This window comes from Delphinus delphis, chromosome 13 (genome assembly GCF_949987515.2).
Source record: "Delphinus delphis chromosome 13, mDelDel1.2, whole genome shotgun sequence".
NCBI lineage: Eukaryota > Metazoa > Chordata > Mammalia > Artiodactyla > Delphinidae > Delphinus > Delphinus delphis.
In genome coordinates this window covers 8,327,407-8,347,938 of record NC_082695.1, presented here as the reverse complement: position 1 = coordinate 8,347,938, position 20,532 = coordinate 8,327,407, and the positions used below count along the sequence as shown (strand labels likewise).

The window sequence follows — 20,532 nt, the reverse complement described above, 5'->3', positions numbered from 1 at the left end:
CTTCTCAACTGCACATGGAACAATGATCAAAACAGACCACATGCTGGGCCATAATGCAACATTCAAAAATTTCAAAGGACTGAAATCACAGAGTATGTTTCCTGGTTACAGCGGAAATAAGCTAGAAATGAATAACAGAAAGGTAACTAGAAAACCCCCAAGTGTTTGGTTTTAAGCAATGACCATAGGTCAAAGAAATCACAATGAAAATGAGAAAATATTTTAAAGTGAGCAATAATGCAGTTACTACATATCAATTTTAAAAGTGCTGTTACAATCTATGTTTAGTGCTGTGAGAATCTATGTTTGATGCACTGTAAATTTTCAATCTTAAGTTCCCTAGAAGCAAACAATATTCAGCAGCATGAGACAGAAAAGTTCATATTGCCAGCTAATTACAACTGGTTCAAATTTCATTCACCTCTACCAGATTATTGCTAGCTGGTAAGCCAACATCCTGATGAAATCATTTCCCCATGGGTAAAAGAAAAAAAAAAAGCCAAATCAAGAAAACTCAGAGGAACTGGTACCCACGATGAGAATAGCTTTGCTGCTAAAGGGATTTCTCTGGGTTTAACTTTTTTCTGACAACCAAGGCACAAATATATAAGGAACAAGCCTGCAGGCAAACCTCCACACAGAACCCTCCCTGGATACTTCTTTCCAAAGCTCCAGGGAAGTGGCTGCTTAGATTTCTGCCCAGCAGGCCACGATAAATAAATTATTTTATAGTCAATCTCTTGGTATGATCATTTTGGTCATATTAACTAGCTAACCAAAAGAAAAACCTACTTAATAGAATTCAACTTCTATTAATTACCCCAAAGTCAGAACACATAAAAAAGTTAGTGCCTACTGCTATAGTAAAATACAAAAAATCAGCTCTTATGTCATCTCTGTAATTAATCAGAGAAAATGAATAATTTTATGGTTTTTCTAATAAAAACAATGACCTCAGTAAAAGGCTATAACCTATAAACCTCCTGGCATTTGTACTTTTAGAACCCCAAGATAACAGTGTATTACCAGTTGATGTTGAATATTTTCATGACGTTGCTTAAGAAGTTCTTCTGTCCTCTGCAAGAGACCAAATTCAGCTTTAAATTCAGCTATTATCTGATGCTTCTTTTTGAAAACTGTACTCTTGCTTCGAAGTTTACTGACATATCGTTTGAACTGTAAAAGAACATAACATGTAGTTTAATAAGTAGAAAAGTAGTTGCTAAATATATATAACCTCAGTGTACTAGAAAAATTTTCTTTTCTACCATCCTACATGTGGGTCACAAGTACATAATAATAACTTAGTCTTATTAGAAAAGTTGGAAAGACTAACTGTTCAGTTAAAATATTTTGTGTATGTTTTTATTTTTTGGACCCATTAAACACTGTAAATCATTATACAAAAGCTATTTATTTTGGGCTTTACAAATAAGGATTAGGAAAACAGAAACTTCAACACTATAAAAAAAGAAGAAGAAGGGACTTCCCTGGTGGTTCGGTGGGTAACACTCCATGCTCCCAGTGCAGGGGGCCGGGGTTCAATCTCTGGCCAGGGAACTAGATCCCACATGCATGCTGCAACTAAGAAGTCTGCATGCCGCAACTAAGATCTGGCGCAGCCAAAATAACTAAATAAATAAATATTAAAAAAGAAGAAGAAGGAAGTAGAAGACCATTTCTGGTTGTGGTCTTATCATGATACCTCTTATGTACTGTACTATTTTGGTGGCACTGGATCTACTGGGGTTAAAATAGCCAACCAGAATAGTCAACACTTGTAGTAACTATTTATCATTTAAGAAAGGTACTGTGACCATATACCCTAAGAAGCATCTGAAGTTCATCCCAAATGTTAAAAAGCTAAAAATATTCCAAATTAGTGGGAACTCATAGTTGCTTAATTCAGCTATTTACCTACTAATGATATTAAAGTTATAACTACTCTAATGGAAAGACTCTGTTATTAAATAATACCAACAAGAGTTTGGAAAAACAAGTGAAGTGGATATTTAAAGGAATTCATTTGACAAGTACTATTTATTAACTATTATGTACTAGGCACTGTGCCAGACGCAGAGAATACAATGCTAAACAAGATGCTCACATGTCCTGCCCTCATCAAGCTTAAGGAATAGTGGGGGAAATAAACACTGAACTGATGTTCACAACCATGGTGAACATTATGAAGCAGTGAAGGGGCCCTGAGAATAAATAACAGGAGTTTAAACTGGGTTGTGATGAAGGTAGGAAATGTGGGGTTGGATTTTAGGGAGGTGGGTTTCGACAAGTTTCTCAAAAATAATTTAAGCCAAGACTGAAGTAGCAGGAATACATTAGAGGAAGGACAAAGAAGCAAGGAAGAGCATTCCAAGTAGAGGAAACAGCAGGTGTAAAGGTCCCAAGGCACTGGCTCATTAAAAGTGTTGCTCAATATGAGAAGCAAATGTGAAAATTTTCTGGTATTTCTGAAACAGAAACATAACACATAAAAAAAATCACTTTCTCTTATGTACCATTAGTACTAAGAATTTTTACTACATAAAATATTTTTTTCTGCTCCAACCTTTTATTAACTACATTATTTTTAAAATGTCCATAGTAAGAATCTGGCTTATTATACTTAAACTCATCACTTCAAAACAAAAGTAAGCCTCCATATTACCTAATATGAGAAAATTCTTTGATAATCTTAGCCTTTTAAATGCCCAATTCTTTACAAGGATAATTGGGGGGGGGGTTATAAATAATTTTATAAATAATAAAAGTAATGAATGTATTACTGAAATTTTAGAAAACAGAAAAAATTCACTCAAAGCCACTATCCCAATGCAAACTCTATTATCATACGGTATTTTACCTCCTAATTTTAAAGGCTAAATCTAAGGTCAGTAATTATAAATGGTAAGGTAGCAAAATAGGAAGGAGAACATTTCTAAAATTTAGGTTTTTTTTTTTCTTAAAGACTTGATTGATTCCTGACTATACAAAGTCCTTAAAAATAGTAAGATTAAAAATTCTTCACATAAAAATAACCCTCTAATTCCTAGTTTAGACATCTTTTTGGCCTCTCCCGTTGCGGAGCACAGGCTCCGGACGCGCAGGCTCAGCGGCCATGGCTCACGGGCCCAGCTGCTCCACGGCATGTGGGATCTTCCCGGACCGGGGCGCAAACCACGTGCCCTGCATCGGCAGGCGGACTCTCAACCACTGCGCCACCAGGGAAGCCCTAGACATCTTTTTTAAACGTGACTTAAACTTTGAAAGAAATGAGGAACACATTGTGTTTTAGAGGAAGGAAGTTCAAAATATTTTTCTATTCATGACTGAGTTAGTTTTAATATTAAGGAATCCAGCCCACAAAAAGCAAATTATCAACGGCTGTATTACAGAAACAGTTTAAAAAATTTAGTCATACCAATGTACCTAGAATCTAATTACTTGCAATTTTTCCTTTTAAAGAATAAATGTGTAAGCCTGACATAACCACTGATTCAGAATCCCCAGACTAACTATATGTTCTATTAAAAGTGTCCTGGGCAAAGTGCCCAAAATGAAATCAATCCTGTTCATCTGCTATCCTCTGTATTATCTAGGCCAATCTTCCCCTTCTCTATCTTGCTGTGCTCTGGAACTATTTTTAAAAGCTAAAAGCTATAAATGTTTTTGGTGAAAGAACAAACCTACCGATTACTCAATGTGCTCTATGCTGATTGGTTATTATTTGGCATTCACTGGACAAACTACCTAGGGGAAAGGGAGTCAGGGTCAGATTAATGACAGTTCCATAAAATTAAGCAATAGGTGGCCATCAAAGCACTCTAAGGGTTCCATTACCTTAGACTGAATTAGAGGAATTAGAGGGGAAAAAATGCATTATCCATGATTTTCTTCCATTGGAAGTTTTTTCAAACTATCATTTGGATTTTAGGTTATTTTTGAACTTTCAGATTATTGAAAAAAAAACCATGATAAAAATATTGAAGCTAAATCTTGAGACACATTCTTAATAATTTCTATAGGCCATACTCCCAAAAATGGTCAGAAGGAAATTTTTTTTTTACCTTTAACTTAGTTTTATTTTTTTTTATTTTTATTGGGTTTTGATACCTTCTGCCAAACTGCCCTTCAAAGGCTATTTATAGTACTGTTTATAATTGTCAATTTAATAAGCAGAATAGTATCTTATATTTTGTTTGCATTTCTTTATTAGGGAACTTCACTTTTTGCCATGTTAATTGTGCATTTGTGTGGATTTTTTAAAATGATATGCCTGTCTTTGGCTCATTTTTTAATTGGAGCCTTTCTTGTGGATCTGTAATAGTGATTTTCAAACTTTTGGGTCTTAGGAACCTTTTATTAATGATCTCAAAGGGATTTTGTTTATGTACATTGCTGGCATGATAAATCTGAGGGAAAAGAATAGAATACTCATTAGTAAACCAAATCCTACAACACGTAAAAAGGATCATACACCATGATCAAGTTGGATTCATTCCAGGGATGCAAGGATGGTTCAACATATGCAAATCAATCAATGTGATAACACCACATCAACAAAAGAAAAGACAAAAACCACATGCTCATCTAAATAGATGTAGAAAAAGCATCTGATAAAATTCAATATCCATTCATGATAAAAAATTCTCACCAAAGTGGGTATAGAAGGGGACATATCTAATAAACCCATTTATGACAAACCCACATCCAGAAGCTGAAAGACTTCCCACTAAATTCTGGAACAAGTTATACTCACTCTCACCACTTTTATTCAACATAGTATTGGAAGTCTTAGCCACAGCAATCAGACAAGAAAAAGAAATAAAAGGTATCCAAATTGGAAGGGAGGAGGTAAAATTGTCATTATATGTAGGTGACATGATACTCTACATAGAAAACCCTAAAGACTTCACACAAAAATTATTAGAACTCATCAGTGAATTCAGCAAGGTAGCAGAATACAAGATTAATATACAGAAATCTGTTGTATTTCTTTACACTAACAATGAAATATCAGAAAGAGAAAGTAAAAAAAAAAATTCTGTTTAAAATCATGTCAAGGGAATTCCCTGGCAGTCCAGTGGTTAGGACTCCACGCTTTCACTGCCAAGGGGCCAGGTTCAATCCCAGGTCAGGGAACTAAGATCCTACAAGCCATGTGGTACGGCCAAATAAATAAAATAAAATAAATAAGAAAATAAAATTAAATCACATCCAAAAAAAAAAAAAAAAAACCTAGGAATAAACCTAACCAAGGAGGTGAAAGACCTATACGCTGAGAACTATAAAACATTGAAAAAGGAAACTGAAGATGATTCCAAAAATCAGAAAGGTATCCCAAGCTCTTGGATTGCAAGAATCAATATTGTTAAAATGGCCATACTACCCAAAGCAATCTACGGATTCAATGCGATCCCTATTAAATTACCCATGACATTTTTCACAGAACTAGAACAAATAATCCTAAAATTTATGTGGAACTACAAAGGATCCAGAATTGCCAAAGCAATCCTAAGGAAAAAGAACTAAACTGGAGGCATAACCCTCCCAGACTACAGACAATACTACAAAGCTACAGTAATCAAAACAGCATGGTATTGGCACAAAAAAAGACATATGGATCAGTAGAACAGAATAGAGAGTCCAGAAATAAATTTACACACCTATGGTCAATTAATCTATAACAAAGGAGGCAAGAATATACAATGGAGAAGGGACAATCTCTTCAGGAAGTGGTGTTGGGAAAGCTGGAGAGCTGTATTACCCCAGCCCTCACACCATACACAAAAATAAACTCAAAATGGCTTAAAGACTTAAATATAAGACATGACACCGTAAAACTTCTAGAAGAGAACATAGGCAAAACATTCACTGATGTAAACTGTAGCAATGTTTTCTTAGTTCAGTCTCCCAAGGCAAAAGAAGTAAAAGAAACAAATGGGACCTAATCAAACTTATAAGCTTTTGCACAGCAAAAGAAACCATAAACAAAATGAAAAGACAACCTATGGAATGGGAGAAAATATCTGCAAATGATGCAGCTGACAAGGGCTTAATTTCTAAAATATACAAACAGCTCATACAGCTCAATATTAAAAAACACAAAAATCCAATCACAAAATGGGCAGAAGACCTAAATAGACATTTCTCTAAGGAAGACATACAGATGGCCAACAGGCACATGAAAAGATGCTCAATATCGCTAATTATTAGAGAAATGCAAATCAAAACTACAATGAGGTATCACCTCACACCAGTTAGAATGGCCATCATCAAAAAGTCTACAAATAATAAATGCTGGAGAGGGTGTGGAGAAAAGGGAACCCTCCTACACTGTTGGTGGGAATGTAAATTGGTGCAGCCACTATGGAGAACAGTATGGAGGTTCCATAAAAAACTAAAAATAGAGTTACCATATGATCCAGCAATCCCACTCCTGGGTATATATCCAGAGGAAACTCTGATTCAAAAAGACACATGGGGCTTCCCTGGTGGCTCAGTAGTTGAGGGTCCACCTGCCAGTGCAGGGGACACAGGTTCAAGCCCTGGTACGCGAGGATCCCGCATGCCACGGGGCAGCTAGGTCCGTGTGCCACAACTACTGAGCCTGTGCTCTAGAGCCCACAAGCCACAACTGCTGAGCCTGCGCACCTAGAGCCCGTGCTCCGCAACAGGAGAGGCCACCGCAGTGAGAGGCCCACACACTGCAACGAAGAGTAGCTCCCTCGCTCACTGCAGCTAGAGGGGGCCCACACACAGCAACGAAGACCCAATGCAGCCAAAAATAAATAAATAAAATTTAACAAAAAGACACATGCACCCCACTGTTCATAGCAGCAGTATTTACAATAGCCAAGACATGGATGCAACCTAAGCGTCCATCAACAGATTAATGGATAAAGAAGATGTGGTATATATACATGATGGAATATTACTCAGCCATAGAATGAAATACTATGAATACCAAAGAATGAAATACTACCATTTGCAGCAACATGGATGGACCTAGAGATTATCATACTAAGTGAAGTAAGTCAGACAGAGAAAGACAAATATCATATGATATCACTTACATGTGGAATCTAAAATATGATACAAATGAACTCATTTACAAACCAGAAACAGACTCGTAGACACAGAAAACAAACTTACGATTACTGAAGGGGAAGGGGGCATGGTAAATTAGGACTATGGAATTAACAGGTACACACCACTATATATAGAAAATAGATAACATGGATTTACTGTATAGAACAGGGAAATGTATTTAATATCTTGTAATAACCTATAATGGAAAAGAATCTGAAAAATATATACATAACTGAATCACTTTGCTGTACAACTGAAACTAACACTGAGACTAACAACTATACTTCAATTTAAAAAAAGAATAGAATATTCAATCATTGGACCCCTTACTTCATAATGCATAAAAATCAATTCCAACTGGATTACAGACTTATATGTGAAAGACAGAATGAAAACTCTAGAATATAGGAAAATATTACTATGATTATTGAGATAGTAAAGGATTTATTAAATAAAACACAAAAAAAGCACAAACTGAAAACAGATGTTGATAAACTTGACTTTGCTAAAATTGAGAACTTTTGTTCATCAAAATATATATTAAGATATTAAGAATATAAGTCACAAGTTGGGAGAATATATTTACAACACATAATCCAATAAAGAATTTGTATCCAAAAATACATAAATTAAACCTACAAATCAATGAGAGAAAGGCAAATAATCCAACAGAAAAATGGATAAAATACTTGAATAGTCACTTCATAGAAAAGAAAATCCAAAATGGCCAATAAGCATATTAAAAGACGTTTGACCTCATCTGTAATCAAATTAGTAATGCAAATTAAAACCACAATAAGATACCATTGTAATACCCACCCAATTAGCAAAATTAAAAAGTCCTTCAATACTAAGTGTTGTTGAAGATGTGGAGGAAATAGCACACTTATACACCACTGAGAGTGAGGGATACATAATTTAGGACAATAGATTGGAAGACAACTTGGCATACCTACTAAAGTTGACCTGTGTTCACCCCATGCCCCATCAACTCCACTCCCACAAACAGCAGGGTTTCTCACACTTAGCTATGGTGATGGACCAGTTTTTAAAAATTTCTAACCATTTGTGGACTGGATACTTTTATAAAATAACAAAAATGTCTATACAATATCAAATTACTATAAACGTTTCTAAATGCTTCCTCTTAATTTATATGGTTGTGGCTTAGTAACTTAACAGTTTGTAGACTAGAACTGGTCTTCAGACCACACTTTGAGAAGCACTGTTCCAGGGCAGTTCATCCTGAATGGGGTATGCTCCAGTATATTCATGTGGCACAAATATTATGGGTGTGCCAAGATGTGCAAGATATTATAAAGAACTCCAAAGCCAGTCATCCTCAGCTATAAGCAGCCTTATCCTTTTACCTCAGTATGCTAAACAATAACCATTTTCTTTAAGTGTCATATTGTGAAAAAAGGTAAGAAACGGAACACTACCCTGGAAAAACCCTTGCTCATAGTCACTGGGAGACATACATAAGAATATTGATACCGTTTTACTTTTTTTTCCCATAAATTTATTTATTTTATTTATTTATTTTTGGCTGTGTTGGGTCTTCGTTGCTGCGCACGGGGTTTCTCTAGTTGCAGCAAGCGGGGGTTACTCTTCCTCGCAATGCATGGGCTTCTCATTGCTGTGGCTTCTCTTGTTGCAGAGCACGGGCTCTAGGCACATGGGCTTCAGTGGTTGTGGTGCGTGGGCTCAGTAGTTGGGGCTTGCGGGCTCTAGAGTGCAGGCTCAGTAGTTGTGGTGCATGGGCTTAGCTGCTCCACGGCATGTGGGATCTTCCAGGACCAGGGCTCGAACCCGTGTCCCCTGCATTGGCAGGCAGATTCTTAACCACTGCGCCACCAGGGAAGCCCCCCGTTTTACTTTTTAAACTACGTATTTGTATTAATCTAAACAATTATGATTAAAAGAACAATCCACCCCAAAAAAGCCCATCACCAACAAAAACCTAACAGCTGATAGATTTTATTTTGAATAGACTTAGGGTATTAAAAATTAAATTTACTCATAATTCTGTGTAATAATAACTTATCTGAGCAAAAATTCACAAATTTATAAATTAATCATTAAAGGTCCTAGGAGCAGTACAATAGGGTCACAGAAGCAGTTCAGAGAGTTGTTGAGACCAACGGGCTGTGTTGTCAGAGAAACATGATTTCAAATCCTGACCCCACCACTTAAAGTGACCTTGGGGAGGTTTCTAAATAAGATCTATAAAACGTACTAAAGTTCTATAAAAATTGAATAATGGATAATGATTAATAATATCTGTCATTTTGTTTGAACACAGTTAAAAAGTACCTAGAAAATGAGATAATTTACTGTTCCTTCTAAATACTAAGAAACAAGGAAATGTCAAGTAATTAGAACAAACAGAAGAGTAAAGGTCTAGGGGTGACACAATGCTCTTTAGAACTAAAACAGAACAATCACTACTGCAAGAAACTACAAATCTACATACTCTGAGTACAACTATGTAAAATGTTTGTATGTATGTCTATGAACCAAGATTGGGAGAGAATGAAGAAATAAAAATAGCTGTTGTGTTGGGCACGTAGGGTTATGAGTGAATTCTTTGAGATTTATTTCTTAAATATTTAAGTTAAAAAAATATTTTAAAGGAACTCTGGCATAGGAAATAAGCAATAAATCCTTGGAATATTAAGGAAAAAGTTTTCAATAGTGCACTATAGCAGGCCAATCAAGCAAAGATTGCCATTGTGCAGGAAGGCCCATTATAGCAGTTATTACTAATCATTTGGTCCAATACACATTTGTAATCTAAATTTGTCATTTATGAAAGAGCAGCCATCATTTTAGATGCTGAGATCAGTAAGATTAATGTTTTAATTACTTCTGACTTCAGAACCGATTTTACAGACTCAGCTCCTCTGTGATCAAAATGGTATTTGACAGATCTTCTTTCTCCTTTACCCATTTAATATGTTTTAGAACCTTTAATAGTAATGATCTAGGCAAGCTTTTTAAAAGGACAAGGCAGCTTATTTCCCTAAGTATGTAACCATTTACAAATGCTTTTCAAGCTTATCTGGAACTCAAAAGTATTACTGGATTCCAGACATCATTCTGGATATTTATGTGGAAACAAGAATCTCTGCTCCTGTTGCAAATTTCCAACTCAATATCTGGTGTGAAACTATTTTCACAGTAATTAGCTGTGAAGACTTTATACAATAAGTACTTTATATTGTCCAGAACCACAAAGAACCATTTTTTAAAAATACTATTCCCCTTTTTACAGGGAAGAAACCTATAGAGAAATTAATACAACTCATCAAAGTTCAGAAAGTTAGAAAAACTGGAATAGAATGAATACTTCTGTCCTCAAATCCTGTTAGTCCACTATTCATGCTATTTTCCACTTATTAACTAAATCACATCTTTGTCAGGTATTTCATCAAATGATTTTTAAGCACAGAAAACTACAGAAATAGGCCCAAGAGAGTTAGGTATGAAATGGATAACACCAACTGTTCAAGAGTAGAACGAATATGCCCAAATGGCCATAATTTTTTTTGCCCATTTGTCAGTGTTCCTATTTTGTCTGAATTCAGACTTGCAGAAAACCTGAAAAGGCCATCTTTTAAGTCATGCTTCATTTCATAAATCATTTGGACTCCCTGAAGTCTCGTCTCAGAGTTGCTATTTGCTTTAAGGCATGAAAAAATGTTTTAAAGCAACTTTTGTGTTCTGCTAAAATGTTAGTCTTTTCAAATCACCCATCATAACAAGTGCAATATATATAGACATACAAATACTACTCAAACCTTTTTCCAACCTGTTAGTACTATGTTTTCAACTTTAAATTAGAAAATCTCACCAAGCCAAGCATAAACAATGCAATTACCCACATATGGTAGTGGATAGTTAACTGCTGATTCTCTTGAGAGAGTCTATAATAAGCAATATGATATATGCTAGTAGAAATCTGTCTTAATAGAAACTTGTGGTACAGGAACATCCATCTGGGAAACACAGGTAATCATACCATCCAAGGTCTCCCTGCTTCTGTTATAAATCAAATCACCACCACACAGCTGTTACTATATCTCGAATGGAGATTTCAACTGCTGTCCAAGCAGTTAACTCTCAAAAAAAATTTCTATGAAAAGTTTTCACGTTTTGAGTTAACATTGTGGGATTACCTAAACTGCATATATAACACCCTACTTCTATTACAGTGAATTGGGCCAAATTTATTTGATTCTGTTTTGTTCCATCTCCTGGGAAATTTTAGGGGCCTTAGGTCCTGCTATGAACTCTAAAGAGTGTAATGTGATTTGAAAGGCTCTAAAAATATCACAGGTTTGCCTGGGCTCACTTAGAAGGGTGGATGATTCAATTACAAGTGTCAAAATTTGATTCCTAATTTTTCAGAATCTGACAGCTGCAGCTAATCTTGCCAGGATCCCTTATCTTCATTGTGCTTCTCTTTGAAGTATTTAAAGAAGATTTCATAATCTTTGCAATTTAGCTCTAGGATTTCTGTCAGTAGCTGTAGAATGAATTGGTTGGCTCTTTCTTAAGCTGCTTATTCATATTATTTGATCAAGCACATTGTAAAAGTAGCCATTAACTGCAAAACAGCTGAGCTTCTTGTAAGGTTTGGGAAGAAAACATAACGAACTTTAAACTCGTACACCATAAACCAGGAGTGACCTTTCAATGCATGAAATGACAATGGAACCTTAACCAAAGGTTCATTTGTTGCTATAAAAAATTTCAGACTCAAAAGGCACGCATTCATTTCAATCACAGTTCTGAGAAGGGTACTAGCATGACATCATTGGGGGGCTAATTTTTTGTTTTGCTTTTCAAATAATTAATGCAGAGATTCAGAGGTACCAAGGTGATGAAAACGGTAAAGACCAGTAGCTATTCAGCACTACTACAAGAAGTAGAGCTTCTATTCTTTGCTCTTCCATAAGTGAGACAAAATCATTAGGCTCAGATTGTTGCCTATGAATGGGTAAAAATCATATTTACCATGTGCTGTGTTTTGTCACACAGAGGGTTTTCTTCCCTTTTTTCCCCCAGATTTATTGAGATAGAATTAACATACAATAAACTGCATGTATTTAAAGTACAAATTGTTGCTGTTGTTCCATGCTATGATAGCTTCATATTTTGGGACAGAATTTTAATATTAAGTGACCTTATTTTTCCATAATTTGAAGTGTTATAAAAATGTTTACATAGAAATATCTTGCTTTATGCAGGATTCAGTGTGAGAGGAGATAGAAAAACAGTGTTATAGCATAGTATAATAGTTAATGTTCATAATTATGACTCTGAGTTGTCAATAAAAGGTTGCTGTGATCAGTATGATTTTAAGATAACAGAAAGAGCTGAAGTAGCATGTCTCCCACGAATCACACCATGTTACTATTTTCCCAGCTCACACCCCATAACCCTGAAATGTATTCCCATACCACTCTGTTAATGTGTGTTCTAACATACAGCTCACTTAAGATCACTTGTTAAATTTCTGACTCCCCTAAGAAACCATTAAGCTCTGTGATGGCAGGACCATATCTCTTTCTCACCACCATTTACTTAATAGTTGGCATGTAAAAGACACTTGGTAAATGTGTAGAAAACCTGAATAGAACTGTATAATCTAATCTAGATACATAATTTTTCATTAGAAAATTGATAACATTTAAAATGTCTTGGTACTTCAGTTGATAAGGAAAAATTATTTATATGTAAGTCTTCCTCCTAACCATAATTGTTTATTTTATTGTATAAAGTTATTTTTAAATACCTAATCAGAAACATAAATTTGCCATGTAATACAGTAGCCCCCACTTATCATAGCATGGAACAACAGAAACAACTTGTACTTTAAATATATGCAGTTTATTGTATGTTAATTATATCTCAATAAGACTGTTTGGAAAAAACAGGGAAGAAAACCCTCTGTGTGACAAAACACAGCGTATACAAAGCTAAGAGACAAATGACAGATTAGAAGAAAACAATTACCCAGATTAATCCAGAATATAGGTAAAAATATGAGAAACAGATAAGGAAAAACATTCAATTAGTACAAAAATGTGAGCGTACTTTGTGCCACTGAACTGTACAGTTAAATATGGTTAAAATAGTATGTTTTATATTATGTGACTTGTACCACAAAAAAAATTAAAAAAAAGAAAATACATTCAATCCATTAGAAAAAAATGAAGAAAGACAATAAAAGGGCAAACGACAGAAGAAATACAAGTGACCAAACATGTATGTGGACAGATGTTCAATCTTAATCAAGAAAAATGAAAATTAAAATGAAATACTGTCAGAATGATAAAAAAATAAAGGACTGAGGATCAAGTGCTGTTTTAAATAACAGAGGAAACAGATGCTCTTGTATGCCCTTGGATGGAATAAAGAAATTGTACATACATTCTATAGAACACAATGTAGCAATTAAAAATTTTAAAGTACATGATAATAATTATTATTATAACTGTAGGTAGCATTTATGAAGTGCTTCCTATAAGCCAGCCACTGTTGTATACTGCTAAGTTGTATTAACTCATTTAGCCCTCACAACCACCATATGAGGTGAGTACTGTTATTATCTCCACTTTATAGATAAGGAAACTGAGGCACAGAGCAGTTAGGTAACTGCTGTAATTAACTGTTAGGTTGAACATCTAATAGGTGGCAGAGGTGAGATCTGCACATAGGTGTTCTGGCTTCAGAGCTGATCCTCTTAACCTCTAGAGAATAGCCTCTTCATTTACTGACATGGAAAAATCTCTAAGACGTGTTATTAAAAGCAAGTTGCACAATACACACGGTATAATACCATTCATATTTTTTAAAACTCACAAAACGGTATTATCTGTATCTGTATCTATCTCCAGAGAAAGGACTGAAAGGGTTTACAAAACTGGTGGCAGCGGTTTCTCTTTGGAAAAGGGTCTAAGGGACTGGGAATGGGGATAGGAGGTAATCAATAGGGACTTTTGTTTTATGTGTATTGTTTGCTTTTCAGACCATGAAAATGTATTCAGATATTACTTGCATAATGTGATTTTTAAAATATTATTCTATTTTATTTTATTATTATTATTTTTTATACCCTGGAATAAATCCTACTTGATCATGGTGTGTGATTCTTTTAATGTATTGTTGAATTCAGTTTGATTTGGGGATGGAAAAAGGTATTCCATGCAAATGGAAACAAAAAGTAAGCTGAGGTAGTAATATTAATATCAGACGCAATAGATTTTAAAACAAAGACTATAGCAAGAGATGAAGAAGGACATTACATAATAGTAAAGGGATCAATCCAACAAGGAGATATAACAATCATAGATGCATTCAAGATAGGAGCACCTAAATACACAAAGCTAATATTAACAAACATAAAGGGAGAAACTGACAGTAACACAATAACAGTAGGGGACTTTAATACCCACCTACATCAATAGACAGTTCATCTAGACAGAAAATCAATAAGGAAACACTGGCCTTAATGACACATTAGACCAGATGAATTTAATAGATCCAGAAAGAACATTCCATCCAAAAACAATAATAATACTAATCCATCTGTATCAGGGGTCCCCAAGACCATCCCCAGGTTCAATGATTTGCTAGGAGAACTCACAGGACTCAGCATAAAGTCATATTCTTGGCTATGTTTTATTACAGTGAAAAGGTACAAAGCAAAACCAGCAAAAGGAAAAGGCACATGGGGTGAAGTCAGGAGGAAACCAGGGGCAAGCTTCCAAGAGTCTTCTCCCTTAATTCCTCCAACAGCGAGTTGTAACAATACGTGTGAAAGGCTGCCAACCAGGGAAGCTCATTAGAGACTCAGCGCCCAGGGTTTTTACTAGGGGCTGGTCACATAGGCATACTCTGCCTAGCCCATACCAAAATTCCAGACTCCAAGAAGGAAAGCAGGTGTTCAACATAAACCACAGTCTGTACATACAGTTTAGGCACGTGAGCCATTCTTATCAAGGAATGGTGGGAATTCTAAAATCCAAGCTCCCAGATGCCAGCCAAGGGCCAATCCTGCAAGCAAGTTTTTCTAAGAATAGCAGTTTCAGGCTTGCTATGTTAACTCTTTTCTGCACACCATCCTTTCCATAATCCTTGTGATATTAAAATGCAGTTCTATTATGTCTTTCTTTAGTGTTTTGTTCTCAGCTAATTCATAATTAATTCTTTCTGTGAATGTTTCCAGACTTTTCATTTGTTTTAGTCACCTTCATCTAGACTCTGGCTTGACTATGTCTTTCTTAAAACATGAAGCCAAAAATGTAAAATAATATTCCAGGCATAATTTCACATAAATGGGATATTATATTTTTATGAATAGAGTATAATTTAAAAAAAAATTTTTTTTTTTTGGCCAAGCCACGCAGCTTATGGGATTTTAGTTCCCCGACCAGGGATTGAACCCTGGGCCCCAGCAGTGAGAGCGTCAAGTCCTAACCACTGGAGTGCCATGGAATTCCCAACATTTTGTTTTTTAAAGCTGCATTATTATTGGATGATTTCTGAGCAGCAGATAAAACTCAGATTCTATGACATTATTATTTATAATCCCATTAATGACACTTTGTTTGCTTAAGCACAATGTTTTTAACTACCAAGATGATTTTGAATCACAATTCTATCATCTCAGATTGACTATTCCTTCTAGCTTCCTGTCATGTCATGTGAAAATTATTAAGGGTTCTGGAGCCAGACTACTGCAATTCACATCATGGTACCACTAATTACTAGCAATGTGACCTTGGATAAGTTAGCGTAAGTCCTCTGTGTGCCGTAGTTTCCTTATTTGTAAAAACTAGTAATAATAATCATATCTATCTCATATACCTCAATGAAATAAATGAGATAATGTACATAATAAACCTATTATGCTATCTGGCACGTTGTAATTACATAATAAACATTACTTATTATAATTAATCTAAGTTATTGATAAGAATAATAAATAGGTCAGGATCAAAGTTCCATAGCATTTTGGGGTGATTCCTCTCAGAGATGAAGGCAGTCAAAATTCTTTGAGAATATCAATTCCATGAGACTTATACTTTATTATGTATTTAAATCCAATATAGAAAACTTCATGATATAAAGGAGAGTTAGATATTATTATAAATTTTCAGTTATGTCAGAAACTGTAGTCTCTAAACTTAACCTTTTTATCACCTAGCAAACACTTGTTTGAAGAGAAAGAAATCAAGATAGACTAGACTGGCAAGAAAATCTCCATCACTAAGAAGATAATTTCAACTGTTTGAGAAATTCCTACCTATGTCAGAAGTCTGGCAGAATAAGATTTTGCTGTGCTTATTCCTGTATATTGACTACAAGGCAATACAATGAAAATACAGTGTTAAAGTGATAACCAAAGTATAAGAAAAGCAAGAAGTATTTTTAGACTCTTCATCTTTTTTAATAAGAAAAATCAAGGGAACACAAATGAAAACATCTAGTAAGAACAAATGCCCGTAGCACTTGTCCTGTGCAATCAGAAGAGCTAAAATTCTTAGACGAAATATAACATCTGGAATATTGACTTTAATGGCAGTAGGAAGCATCAAAATGTACTTCAAAATGCACACCTCTAAAGAGAAAACGACAAAGGAATATAAATTACTATATGTATAGTATTTGTTACATTTATCCTTACACAGTCACATTCCTAAATTTTTCCAAGAAAAGATTAATCAAACATCTACATATGGATAATCAAGGAATGAAGTTTCTAGCAAGTTTCTAGCAGGCTTTTGTTTCCAGTTAATGACTGTCTACAATGTGGTCCTATTTAGAGTCAAATATGAATCTTAAAATTAACTCATTCTAATAGTGTCTTGAAGAATAGCTCAGCATTCACTTAGGAGCACAGTTGCTGAGGCATTCAGATTTGGATTCAAATCCTTGCTCTGCAACTCACTGTGTGACTTCAGGCAAGTTACTTAAATTTCTCTAAGCCTATTTCCTCAATAATAAAATGGAGATAATATTTACCTCATAGGCTTTTTGAGAGGATGAATTAGCATATGTTGTATGTGTGTTTTATTGTAGTTAAATATACTTAATGTAAAACTTACCATTTTAACTATTTTTAAGTGTACAGTTCTGTGGCATTAAATGCATTCACAGCACCAGCAACTTGTGCAACCAGCACCAAGGATATGTTTTTGTTTTTATTGTATTTTATTTATTTTATTTTTATTTTTTTTGCAGTATGCGGGCCTCTCACTGTTGTGGCCTCTCCCGCTGCGGAGCACAGGCTCCAGACGCACAGGCCCCGGACACGCAGGCTCAGCCGCCATGGCTCACGGGCCTAGACGCTCCGCGGCATGTGGGATCTTCCCGGCCCGGGGCACGAACCCGCGTCCCCTGCATCAGCAGGTGGACTCTCAACCACTGTGCCACCAAGGAAGCCCTGTTTTTATTTTTATTTTTTAGGTAAGAAGCAGATTTACTTAGAAACACACTCCAGAGTGTGGGTCATCTCAGAAGGTGAGAAAGGCCAAGGATATGGGTTTTTAAAAAAATAAATTTATTTATCGTATTTATTTATTTTTGGCTGCGTTGGGTCTTCGTTGCTGTGTGCGGGCTTTCTCTAGTTGTGGTGAGCGGGGGCTACTCTTTGTTGCGGTGTGCGGGCTTCTCATTGCGGTGGCTTCTCTTGTTGCAGAGCATGGGCACTAGGCGTGTGGGCTCAGTAGTTGTGGCTAACAGGCTCTAGAGCGCAGCCTCAGTAGTTGCAGCGCACGGGCTTAGGTGCTCCACGGCATGTGGGATCTTCCTGGACCAGGGCTCGAACCCGTGTCCCCTGCATTGGCAGGCAGACTCTTAACCACTGCGCCACCAGGGAAGCCCCAAGGATATGTTTTTAAAGTGCTCAAGATTGAGCACACAGGTATTGCTTGGTGAACGGCAGCTAAAATGACTCAGTGCTATCTCATCACATCTTGAATCTGTGCAATTTATTTTATCTCTATTTCATATTTATTTCTACTGAATTGCTCCCAATCTGGAAAATACTAATATCAATTTTTAAGCTGTAAACTGTATTACTTACTTTCAAATTCTTCATCCAGGTAAATAAATACATAAAAATATTAAGAGCTAATACTTATTGAGCACTTAGTATGTGCCTGGTGCTATTCTAAGCACTTAACGGGTATTAACTCATTTAATCCACACAATAATAATTCTAGGCGGTATATACTAATAACTGTCACATTTTACATGTGAATACAAAGAGGTTAAGGAACCTGGCCAAAGTCACCCAGCTAACTGGCTGACAAAGCCAGGATCTGCACTCAAACCAAGTTCTAGAGACCATGCTCTTAGTTATTCCACTATCCTGCTTCTCCCACATGCAGTAACATGGGGCCCACAGGAATGATTACTTTCAGATGCCAGATGTTATATGTTGACTTAACCTCTGAATTTCTCAGAAGCTTGGACATCCATTATTTCATGTGTTCTTCCTAACGACAATGAAGAGCAACTTCTCCCATTTTACAGATGGAGAAGTCATTTTCCTTAAGGTCAATAGGAACATGTGAGAGAGACCTGGATCCTGCTTGGCCACTTATTAGTTGTGTAAATCTTTACTTTTCCTGAGTTTCAACTAATTGTAAAATGGAAATAACAATAATATCTCTTATAAGAAGAAGAGAATATATGTTTGCCAATCATCTAGCAGAGAACCTTATATAAAAATTGCTCAATAAAGGTTACCCCTCCCTTTCCTCATTCTCCTATTTGTGACTCCGGGCATAATATTCTTTTCAAACACCGTGCTACCATTTCTTGATACCCTCTCACCAACTGCATTAACAGATTGGTGGTAAAGAACATGATTTTTTGGTAATTACCATGTGATACCAAATGAAACCTTAGTGAAGTCCAGCTATATTATATAATTTTAAGTATAACAAACTTTCTCCCTTTTGTCCATATGGTCTACCACTTTATCAGAGTAGAAAACAAAATTGGTCTACCAAGATTTGTTCTTTATAAAATTGGGCTTAATGTTCCCCAATACCTTCTGTTCTTTTAGGTGACCGCCAAATGATTTACTTGATTTGTTCTAGTTTCTGACCAAACATTGTTTAAAAATTAAGTTGACCTCATCATATCCAAAGTTATCTTTTTCCCCTTTAAAAAAATGTGTCTTTTTCTGTCATCAGATACTTTTCCTATTCACCATAATTTGTCAAAGATAAAAGCTAATAGCTTGGCACTAGGTTCTTTTCCGTCACATTTGCAGAGAGAGGATATCTAATACTGAATTATAAGCAATATTCATGCCAAATATGGCCATAGCAATTGGTATTTCTGGTCAAATGGGCAGCATTTTCCTAAGAAAAAATTAAAATGCTAGGAGATAGCATGTTCTCTTACAAAACGAAACTGCTGCATAATTAATATTTTTTTCCTGGATAGCAAGGATATCACAAAGCACACTCTGTTGGCTTCCAAGTATCATTTAAAATACTCCCATGTCTCAAAGCAATCTGGAAGTGGATGTTAAAAGCCAAAGGAATTTTTTTTTGTACTGCAGGTTCTTATTAGTTATCTATTTTATACATATTTGTGTATATATGTCAATCCCAATCTCCCAATTCATCCCACCACCACCACCCACCACGCCCTCCCCCGCCACTTTCCCCCCTTGGTGTCCATACGTTTGTTCTCTACATCTGTGTCTCAATTTCTGCCCTGCAAACCGGTTCATCTGTACCATTTTTCTAAGTTCCACATATATGCGTTAATATACAATATTTGTTTTTCTCCTTCTGACTTACTTCACTCTGTATGACAGTCTCTAGATCCACCCAGGTCTCTACAAATGACCCAATTTCGTTCCTTTCTATGAAAGCCAAAGGAATTTTTCAATCAAGTGTTGACTTCTGAATTCTACTACCTTCCCAATAAGCTAGAAGGCATACTGGGAGGCTACAATCAGAAGCACCAGAGAAAAGTGGTGCTGTGGAAACAATTCATTTGTGTTTGGCATAGTTAAGGTTCATTGCCAATTTGTAACGGTATGAATTCAATAACTTTCCAAAGCCAAAAATGAAGTTTGGACCTGAGCAGCTTTTCAAAGTAGCTTTTGCTGAGGGCTAGTACTTAATATAAAATAAAAAAGCTGTTAGAGGTGGTAAAGTGAGGCAATGTTTAAGAATTAAAATATGACCTATTGGGCTTCCCTGGTGGCGCAATGGTTGAGAGTCCACCTGCCGATGCAGGGGACGCGGGTTCGTGCCCCGGTCCGGGAGGATCCCACGTGCCACGGAGCGGCTGGGCCCGTGGGCCATGGCCGCTGGGGCTGTGCGTCCAGAGTCTGTGCTCCGCAACGGGAGAAGCCGCAGCAGTGAGAAGCCCGTGTACCGCAAAATAAATAAATAA

General features: G+C 36.0%; 1 protein-coding gene across 7 annotated transcripts in view; it reads right to left on the bottom strand.

The window, feature by feature from the left end:
- Positions 1–20,532, bottom strand: part of IFT81 (intraflagellar transport 81) — a 103,907-nt gene that overhangs the window by 34,338 nt on the left and 49,037 nt on the right. For 6 of the 7 annotated variants that reach the window (XM_060029357.1, XM_060029356.1, XM_060029354.1 and 3 more), the window contains one exon: positions 1,027–1,176. In XM_060029357.1, coding sequence (XP_059885340.1) covers positions 1,027–1,176 — 150 coding nt within the window. Of the gene's footprint in view, positions 1–1,026; positions 1,177–16,543; positions 16,724–20,532 lie in introns of those variants that run through there. The other variant, XM_069541345.1, reaches the window with a different exon arrangement.